The 10,563-nt window shown below is 42.5% G+C and overlaps 1 protein-coding gene across 1 annotated transcript; it reads left to right on the top strand.

Moving 5' to 3' along the window:
• Positions 1-1,099: 1,099 nt before the first annotated feature.
• On the top strand, positions 1,100-9,855 carry LOC116507793 (galectin-5-like). The gene is made up of 7 exons (XM_032216123.1): positions 1,100-1,129; positions 2,413-2,457; positions 3,053-3,097; positions 3,588-3,632; positions 6,617-6,705; positions 8,510-8,672; positions 9,570-9,855. The coding sequence occupies exons 1-7, from the start codon at positions 1,100-1,102 to the stop codon at positions 9,714-9,716; spliced, it is 564 nt and encodes a 187-aa protein (XP_032072014.1). The 3' UTR covers positions 9,717-9,855.
• The last annotated feature ends 708 nt before the right edge of the window (positions 9,856-10,563 follow it).

Genomic DNA, 10,563 nt, shown 5'->3' with positions numbered 1-10,563 from the left:
GGGAAGGGTGGAGTGGTTTCAATTATCAAAGCGTTTGAGCGGAGATCAGCCGTGTCCCAAGCAAAGAGAAATAGAGAGGCAGGAAAGTGGCTCTTTGCCCAGCCCCTCCAGCGTAAAAATAAGAAAGTGAAAGTAAGCCAAAGAATGTCCATCAGGGTCTTGCAGAAAAAGCATGTGGTTAACGGGAAGCAAGGAGGCAGGAGGACTTACTTGCCCCCCCCCACCTGTTCCACTGAGCCCTATCACTTTCCCACCTTCCCACCCGGTGAATTCCTCCTTGCAAGCTGCTTCAAGCTGAAAGATTTCTTTGCTTTGCTTCATCAGAGTGTAGCGAGAGGAGTGGGGGTTGCAAGTTGATTTTTTTCTTTTAAGTTGGTCATACCTGATGTCGCTGAAGTAACACCAGATGACTTAGCCCATGCACCGAATACAGAATAAGAGAATTATTCTGCTCGAGTAGGAGACCTTATACCATTCAGGACAAATGGTTAAGGATTATGGAGACTGTAGTCTGCCTCTTGATCATACTGGAAGGTTCCGGCTTGTGAGATTCCTCCCCCCCTCCCCAAAATAGGCTGAATTTTGGAAAGCAATTAGCTGCAAAGTTCGTCTAATGTGGTTTGAACCTCTCAATATTTCAATTCTGGTCCCATGACACCAATCATGGATAAGACCCCACTGGCATGTTGCTATTCTTCCTTAAGTTGACCCATCACCTCCCTCCAACCCACCTCTGCGACTGGTGATAGGGAAAAACCAGAGAGTGGGTGGAAAATTGAGAGGTTGTAGGAATGGGGCCAAGCAGATCGCCTGACCAGCATCCCATCCCCTCACATTCAAGCCACTGTGGGCTTTTAGGGAATAGCACTGATCCCTCCTCACAACTTATCTCCTCCCTCTGCCCCCTCCATCTCCAGGAAGGCTCCGCCTCTTTCTTTAACCTGCCCCTTCATGGCTCTGCTCTGCTCTATTTAAGTGCGATGCTGCATTGGCAAGGATCTCATTCCCTTACGGTTGGAGGAAAAAGTCCTATCACCAAACTTGGCAAACTTGCTGGAATTTCCTTTTCTTTCTCAGAGTCCACTGCCAGCTGCAGAATATGGCCTCACAACCATTTGATGTGAAAATGGTAAGTTGGGTTTGCTTAAGAAGGGAAGGGACGGAAGGGGATTATAGCAATAGCAATAGCAGTTAGACTTATATACCGCTTCATAGGGCTTTCAGTGCTCTCTAAGCGGTTTACAGAGTCAGCATATTGCCCCCAACAACAATCCGGGTCCTCATTTTACCCACCTCAGAAGGATGGAAGGCTGAGTCAACCCTGAGCCGGTGAGATTTGAACAGCCGAACTGCAGTCAGCTGAAGTAGCCTGCAGTGCTGTATTTAACCACTGCGCCACCTCGGCTCTAGGATTCCCACCTATCCATTTCACTTTATGATGCCAGGCATCCTATAATTCAGTATCTAGTGGGAAGTTGTTCTCCTGGCGTGTTTCCAAGATAGACATAACTGTGATTGAGCCAAGGTCAGGTTACGTGGTTCACCTATTATTTAACAGAATAACACAGTTGGAAGGGGCCTTGGCGGTCTTCTGATCCAACCTCTGGACAAGCAGGAGGTTTTTTTTAATGTCATATTTAATTTTTAAAAAATTGACTTTATTAAGTTTTAAAGAGAGATAAAATATTGAAATACAAAATTTAAAAAAAGAAAAATTGAGGGAAAGGGGATCAAAAAGGGGGGAAAGTGACAAAATAGAGAGATTCATTTGGAAATTTCTGCAGTACAGATATAAATATGTAATAAAAAAATTCTTACTCCTAATCAAAATAAAAGCACAGAAACATTAGATTAAAAAAATCCAGATATGACATCAAAATAGAGTTAGAAAAATAATTTCTTATTCCAAGTTTACAACTACCCTGTTTCCCTGAAAATAAGACCTCCCCAGATAATAAGTCCAATCAAGCTTTTGAGCGCATGCACTAAAATAAGCCCTCCCCCCAAAATAAGCCCTCCCCTGAAAATGTTGCAACACAGCAGCAGCCTTGAGGTGACCACACTTTTATAGGAGCTGGCAGATCCTTCGACCAATCAGGTTGAATCTCTGTTCCCAACGGAACAGAGGACCTTGGTGAAAACCATTGTAACTGATTCTGGTATCTAATAGAATGGATTAGCTTGAGACATGTAAGATTATTAACATTAGGAGGGCATGATCTTCAACTAGGGTGGCATGCCTTTTTATGGTATGGGAAGATAAATTTTATATTTCACTGGCTGAGGAATTCTGGGGGTTGAAGGCCACATATCTTAAAATAGTTGGGGTTGAGAAACACTGACGTAGAAGTAGCTCTTCGTTCTGATATTTGCTCATACCATTTCCTTTGATTTCTGTTTTTTTTTTTCCAGACCGATCCAGTTAAATCCAAACCAGTTTTCCCAACACCTTCACAGGTATGACATGCAGTCTTTTACTTTAAAAAATGGCAACAATCCATGTGTGTCACAGACATCATGCACTTCGACAGAGACACAACTTTGATTGCATGGCACTAGACGCCATCTTGACTGACGTAGAAGTACCATATTTTTTGGAGTGTAGGACACAGCAAGATTTTGAAGAGGCAAATTAAAAAAAAAGTTTTTGCACTCTGCAGACCTCCCAAAAATGGTCTGTTTTTTGTGAAAACGGGCCTGTTTTTGTCAAAAAAAAGGGCACACAAAGCCTTTAGGAGGCTTATAGAGTGCTCCTGGGGGCTGAGGAGGGGGGTAAAAACGAGCAAAAAATGGTCTGTTTTTTGCTCAATTTTGCCCTCCCCAGCACCCAGGAGCTCACTGAAGGCCTCCTAAAGGCCATGCATGGCCATTTTTGCAAAGGGGGCGGGGTTTCAGGAGGCAAAAAAATGCTGTATTCAGTGTATAAGATTCACCCAGATTTTCATCCTCTTTTTTGAGGGAAAAAGGTGCATCTTATACTCCGAGAAAAAATCAGCTCTTCGTTCTGATACTTGCTCATACAATTTCCTTTGATTTCTGTTTTTTTTTTCAGACTGATCCAGTTAGTTCCAAACCAGTTTTCCCAACATCCTCACAGGTATAACATACAGTCCTTTACTTAAATGGCAACAATCCCTCATGTGTGTCACAGACCTAGTGCACTTCAGACCTAGAGACACAACTTTGGCTCGAGCACTCTAACCAGAGAAAAATGGTCTCCCGAACTCCATTTTCAGCTGCGACAGCCTCCAGCAACCCTCTGCCAGAGAAAACGGAGCTTGGGAGGGCCGCCACAGCCCGCCCAGGCTCTGTTTTTCCTGGCAGAGGCACCATGGGCCAGTCCATTGCTGTTTCCAGGGCAGCCCCGCAGGCCAGATCTAAGCACCCCTCGGGTCTGATCCGGCCCCCAGTCCTTGAGTTTGACACCCCTGGTCTAAGGACAGTTTTAAGGTGGCTGAGAAATTCTGGGGGTTGAAGGTAACATATCTTTAAATTGTTGCGGTTGAGAAACACTGATGTAGAAGTAGCTCTTCGTTCCGATATTTGCTCACGCAATTTCCTTTGATTTCTGTTTTTTTTTTTTTCAGGCCAATCCAGATCGTTCCAAACCAGTTTTCCCAACATCCTCACAGGTATGACATACAGTCTTTTACTTTAAAAAATGGCAACAATCCCTCAAGTGTGTCACAGACATCACGCATTTCAACAGAGACACGACTTTGATTGCATGGCACTAGACCCCCTCTTGATTTCCACTGGGCTTTCAACATGAAGCCCGAAAATCGGGACTTTTTAAAAACGCCCCAGGACACGGGACAAATTGTTATAAACTGTTCCGCCAAAATCGGGACATCTGGTCACCTTAGATATAAATCTAACAAGCAAACAAATAAAAAAATAGAAACAATCTTGTTAGCTTAAACGTATTTAGCCTGAACTACTTCGGAGACTGTGGTAGGTCAGGGGTGTCAAACTCAATTTCATTGAGGGCCACATCAGTGCTCTCCCCCCACCCCGAATGAGGGAGGATGGGCATTCTGTAGTGCCAAAACATCACTAAAACCAACTTTCTAAACAATGAAAGATTTTCTCTTTGGCCACTAGATGGAGGTCAATACATGTTTAAAGAACAATAATAGCCTATAGATATACCAGTGTGGTGTAAGTAAATTAGGAAAATTAGTTGCTTTTCTCTTAATTTATAATCCTTAGAAGAGCTCTTCTATAGGGACCCTGCCATGGTTTAATTCAAACTGGAAATATAGCAGAGGAAACTGTTTTTACCCACTTGCTTTGTCCTGTTTTCCCCACTGGAAATAGCTGTTTGCAAGTAGGGATACTTTCCTAAGAATATCAGCATGCACACGAGGTATCTCAGGGTGGGGAAGATTGAGAAATACGGGGACAACAGCTGTTGAGAGCTCTTGGTTGGGAAATTTTTACTCATGCTGGAGCTGGTCCCTGCATCCAGGCTGTGAGGTTGCCAAACTGGAGTATCTAATGTGAGCTGTTATTGAAATTTTCTAGGTTTGTGATGGTGAACCTATGGCACACGGAGCCATTTGTTAGGGCACGCGAGGCGTTGTCCTGTCAGCTCCAGCACGCATGTGCACGGTAGCCAGCTGACTTTGGTCTTCCTTTAAGGCCGTTTTTCACCCTACGGAGGCTTCCTTGAAGCCTCCAGAGTGTGAAAAAACCGCCCCTATGGGCACACCGGAAATTGAGGAATGGGCTTCCAGTTTGCTCGTAGGGTTGTTTTTTGCCCTCCGGAGCCTTCAGGAGGCTTCCCTGAAGGCTCCAGAGGGCAAAAAACAGCCATACGGACAAACCGAAAGTCACCATTCCCAAACTTCCAGGTTGTCCATAGAGCCATTTTTCGCCCTCCGGAGTGTGGCGGAGGAGGCTGTTTTTGCCGTCCCCAGGATCCTTAAAAGCCTCTGGAGTCCAGGGAGGGCAAAAAAACGCACCAAAAGGGGGCTTGCGCCAGTTATTGTGCGTGCATGCATGCGCGGGTTGCATGCATAGCATTATGGGTGTGGCGCATGCCTGTGCACACCCTTCCTGCGCTCCCCCCGCTTTTGGCATGCGATCCAAAAAAGGTTAGCCATCACTGTCCTAGATTGTCAGAAGACATTATGGGATTAATATTTATACCCGGTATTTTAATGTTTATACCCTGTATTTGCTCTGGGAGGTTGGGGGAGGAGGTTTGGTGGTGGGGAGTTGGGTTCAGGGTAGGATGGGAGGTATATATTTGTAAAACCTTTTTTAAAACTTTTAATTAAAAAAGAAAACATTATGGGTAACTAAAATGGCAGGTGATTTGTAGCTGGCATAGCAAAGCAGTTAACTCTCACAGGAAAAGGAGAAACCAGGGTTAAAAATGTATCTTACTGGGTAGGAATTACTATCAGTCCTGCTTTAAGGAATTGTTGGATTCCCAAGGTCTTTGATAAACTTTTGGCTTATGTGTATGTTTGGATTTTTTTAAAAAAATCTTGTCATGAAAAATCCTAACTGCTATTCTTTTTTTCTTCATAGCTAATTCCCTGTCCCATTGCACATTGCTTTCAGCCACAAATGTATGTAAGTATTTTATCATATTAGCAATATTTGCACTTGTCATTTTTTTCTGGGCCATCAATTAGGAAGGATTTCACCCCTAGGCTAACATGGGATTATGAAAGTCCCAAGTCCCACACATTTAGGGATCTGATACTACTCAGGTAGGAATCCTCTAAAATGGGCACAATGGAGCATGGGTAGGAATTTTGGCTCAGCATGAGAACTCAGTCACCATATTTGCACATTATGGGAATCAGGCCATCGCTGTCAGACCTGCCCGATTTGGTCCTTTAGTGAAGAAAGACCCTTGACTCCGTTTGTAGTGAAAGGTATACTTTTACTAAGAGCCAAGTGGATTACAGTCTAGCAAAAACCAGAACTAACGTTCCCATGCCAGAATTCCCTGGTTAACTTTCCCCATCCAGTTCCTCTCCTTCCTTGGTCCCATATTGTCCAAATATATTTGAATAAATTGCTTTGGGAGCAGTCACTTCAACAGCTGGCAGGTTGGTGAGTCATTGCATTTCATTCCTAGAATGTTGACCTTGAGTTGGTATCTCTGGATGGTAGGATGAGTAGTTGGCTTCATTAGTTTCGCTTTCCCCCAAGCATTCAAATCCATCTCTTTTGACTCCCCCTCCCCCAGACTGATAGCGAAAGTGAAACTGAAGCAAATGATTGCAGCCCTGACAATCACATTCAGCCAGAGGCTAAGGCCAACAGTGGACATTTACAACTATGGCCAGGAAGGACCATTGGTGCTTTCTCAGGGGAAAAGGCTACACTTAGCTGGAAGATGTCCGCAGGAGGAGGTCAAAACAGTCAACATGGCAATAGAAGCTCTGTCCTCTTTTTATGTGAATGAGCATCCATATTAAAAAGAGCCTGGATTTGATTATGTGGTGGCTTCAGACATTTTGATTTTTTCACTCCACTGAAACCCTGTATTCACCAATTTGCTAAATTCTGTCTGATAACTTGAAGGTGCAAAACGTGGGAAAATTCAGATTAATTTTAATATTGTTTGTGTCTGTGTGTGTTCTCTCCACAGCCTCTCCCTTACCACGCTATCATCTGGGGGGGCTTTGTCCCATCCAAATTAATAAAAGTCTCAGGCACTGTGTCCCCTTGTGCTCACAGGTAAAGAAATATTGATGGTAAAACTTCCTTCTACACAATTTTATTCCTGATTCATTTATTCAGAATTCCTTTCAAATGAATGATTCTGGGCTGCACAGTTAAAAACAGTCAGTTTCCTTTGGAAAAAGCAAGTGTGTTTCTGTGTTTTGTATTTTATCTTTTGCCATAAAAAGTACCGTATTTTTTGGAGTATAAGACGCATTGCAGTATAAGACGCACAAGGATTTTGAAGAGGCAAATTAAAAATACAAGTTTTTGCATTCTGCAGACTTCCCAAAAACGGCCCATTTTTCGGGAAAATGGGCCCATCGTTTTTTTAAAAAAAGGACATGCATAGCCTTTAGGAGCCTTGCAGAGTGCTCCTGGTGGCTGGGGGGCAAAAATGAGCAAACAATGGCCTGTTTTTCGCTCATTTCTGCCCTCCTAAAGGCTATGCATGGCCATTTTGGTGAAGGGGGTGGGGTTTGGGAGGCAAAATATGCTGTATTCAGTGTATAAGACGCACCCAGTTTTTCAGCCACTCTTTTGAGGGAAAAAGGTGCGTCTTATATTCTGAAAAATACAGTAAATAAACATGTTTGGGGGGGGGAAATAAAGTGAGGCTCCCTCAACAGATGATAAAAGGGATACCACAAACGAACATCAGTGTACCTAGAGTGACCTGCCAATACTTCCTCAATGTTCCGTCATCTACGCTCGTTGTTCGGATCTGTTTCCTTGCCCTATGAAATAAAATGAGTGGGAAAAACACACACTCAGGCATGCATACACCCATTCCAAATGTACTGAATGTGATAAAATGAACTTAAGTTCAAATAAAGACTTATTGTTGGTCACCCTCCATGCATGATAAGGTAGGTTATCTCCAGTGGTGGGATTCAACCGGTCCGCACCTATTCGAGAGAACCGGTTGTTAACTTTCTAAGCAGTTCAGAGGACCGGTTGTTGGAAGAAATCTCATTTTGTTTTTTCCCCAGTTTACAGGGCTAATCCTGTAAGGAAGGCAGGAAGGAAACATTCTGGTGTTGTTTCTAGCCTCATCTTTATTGCCCTGCTTACAGAAACTGCCTCTCCGGTTAACCCTCGTTACATTGTAACAGCTAAGGTGAAGTGCCCATCGAGTGACATTGAGTTGGCCATGCCCACCCAGTCACATGACCACCAAGCCACGCCTACCCAGCTGTCCATTAGGGGAGAGAACCGGTTGTTAAATTATTTGAATCCCACCACTGGTTATCTCTGTATCATATACAGTATCTCTATCTATGCTTTATTTCTATCATCTGTCTGTCTATATCTATCTATCTATCTATCTATCTATCTATCTATCTATCTATCTATCTATCTATCTATCTATCTATCTATCATCTATCTATCTATCTATCTATCTATCATCTATCTATCTATCTATCTATCTATCTATCTATCATCTATCTATCTATCTATCTATCTATCTATCTATCTATCTATCTATCTATCTATCTATCTATATTTATCTATCATCTATCTCTCTCATTTATCATATCTATATCATCTATCATCTCTTTTTCTCTCTCTCTTTCTTTCTCTCTCTCTCATCTATCTTTATCAAATGACCCTTTTTTTCCAGAAGTGGAGATCTCTTCATTAAGTCCTAAAAAAAGAGAATCTATTAGGCAAAAGGAGGAATTTCCTTTGGGAAATATAATGGGTTTTAAATCAGCAATATAATATCTTCAGAAGTTGGAGTGTTCATTGTGTAGATTCTGGATGTGGATAGTTTCCTGCTAATGGTGCAGCGCAACATTTGGGTCTTTTTATGTAGGTTCCACATCAATCTGAAAACAGGGCTCGATATTGCTTTCCACCTCAACCCACGGTTTGATCAGAACGCGATTGTTCGAAACTCTTACCTCAACCTGTGCTGGGGCCCAGAGGAGCGACACCTGCCCTGTGGAATGCCTCTGAGGCGTGGCCAACCCTTTACCGTAAGTCAAAGCAGTCTAGTTGCTCCACCCAGGCCAGAAGATCGTGTGAACTGACTTAAATTTGCATTTATCAGGCTAGCCCAGTGGTTCCCAAACTTGGCAACTTTAAGACTTATGGACTTCAACTCCGAGAATTCTCCAGCTAGCTCTTCTGGCTGGAGAACTCTGGGAGTTGAAGTCCACAAGTCTTAAAGTTGCCAAATTTGGGAACCACTGGACTAGCCTAATGCATAGATTTCAGGATCCTTGGTTAGCCCATACAATAACCCTCCTTTAAAACCTGCACTGCTTACAATGAAAATTAGGACTGGATTTTTGGTCATAAGTTGGCGCAGTTGTAGTCAAGTCATCCTGTTATCAGACCTGATTTTAGAACCATTTTTACAGTGGCCGTAAAGCAAATCACTGTTTCACGGTTCAGTCACTAACTAAAATCACCGTTAAACCTGAACTAGTAATAAATATCAGAACCATGGTTAGCACAACATAAATCGCCAAATAAAATAATATATTACACTTACTAATAATATGATGTATAAATAATATAGTACAATGTATCCATTTCATCCTTACTACTGTACTAAACATTTATTCTGATTTAAATTTTTAAAATTGAAATATGATTCTAAGATAAATCCAAATTTGGGGTGCAGTACCAATCCATGTACTAGGTTAAAGTCACAGAACTGAGTTAAAATCTGTATCAAAGTTACTTTTAGTTGTTCTGGATACTCATCATTCAGATTTTGCAGGTGCTTCTGTGAAACATCTTTGCTGCTTTGCTGTCTGGGAAATGGGCAGTTTGTGATGCTAATAAACAAAATAAAAATGTAAAGATCTGGGTTATATTATTGGGTCCTATTAAAGTGATCACAAATGTGCATTTTCTTTTTGTAGATCTGTATTCAGTGTGAAGCACACTGCTTCAAGGTAACTGTGAACGGATGTCATCAGTTTGACTACAACCATCGCATATGTAACCTGTTTTTCATAAATGTGCTCGAAGTGGACGGTGACATAACATTGACCGACATCCAGATTTAAAGCCGCCAATAGAAGTCCATTTTTGGATAGATGCAGTGGTGGGATATTTTCTTAATTTGTCTCTTTAGCTTGGCATTTTGTAGCCCAAGTTTGCCCACCCATTTTCTGGAGAGCTTAAATGACCTCTCTGCTAGAGGGTTTTGCTTTATGAGCAAGAGTTGGCTGCTGATAGTTATCATTGCATTTTAACTATTTTAATTCCTCAAGGTGCTCTGGCACCCTGCCTGATCTGTAACTCTGGGTTGGAGGTATTCCCGATGAAAAGGAAAATATTCAGGCAGAATGGTTTAGATTTCCATGATGGCTGTGACTGTCTTCAGTCTGTATCCCCCCCCCCCCACATTTCTAATCTAATGATTGGCATTTAGGGCAGCTTTTTGCAAGCAAAGAAGCTTTTTGTGTTGCAGATAATCCTTGACTTGCAACAGTTCATTTAGTGACCATTCAAAGTTACAATGGCACTGAAAAAAAGTGACACGACCATTTTTCACACTTACGACCGTTGCAGCATCCTCACGGTCAGGATGGTGGTAATCTCCCAGAGTCGTACAATCTCCTTTTGCAACCTTCTGACAAGCCAAGTTAATGGGGAAGCCAGATTCACTTAACAGCCATGTTACTAACTTAACAACTGCAGTGATTCACTTAACAAATGGCGCAAAAAAATCACTTAATAAATTTATCACTTAGCAACATAAATTTTGGGCTCAATTGTGGTCATAAGGCGAGGTGAGGTCAGGTGTGACAAGGAGTGGCTGGGAGGGGAAGGATGAGACCTGGCTGGGTGAGGGACTCCTCAACATAAGTGACGTTGAGTTGGCCACGCCCACCCAGTCACATGCCCACC

This window comes from Thamnophis elegans, chromosome 4 (assembly GCF_009769535.1).
Source record: "Thamnophis elegans isolate rThaEle1 chromosome 4, rThaEle1.pri, whole genome shotgun sequence".
Taxonomy (NCBI): Eukaryota; Metazoa; Chordata; class Lepidosauria; order Squamata; family Colubridae; genus Thamnophis; species Thamnophis elegans.
Note: the sequence above shows the minus strand (reverse complement) of the source record. Positions and strands in the feature narration are given on the sequence as shown.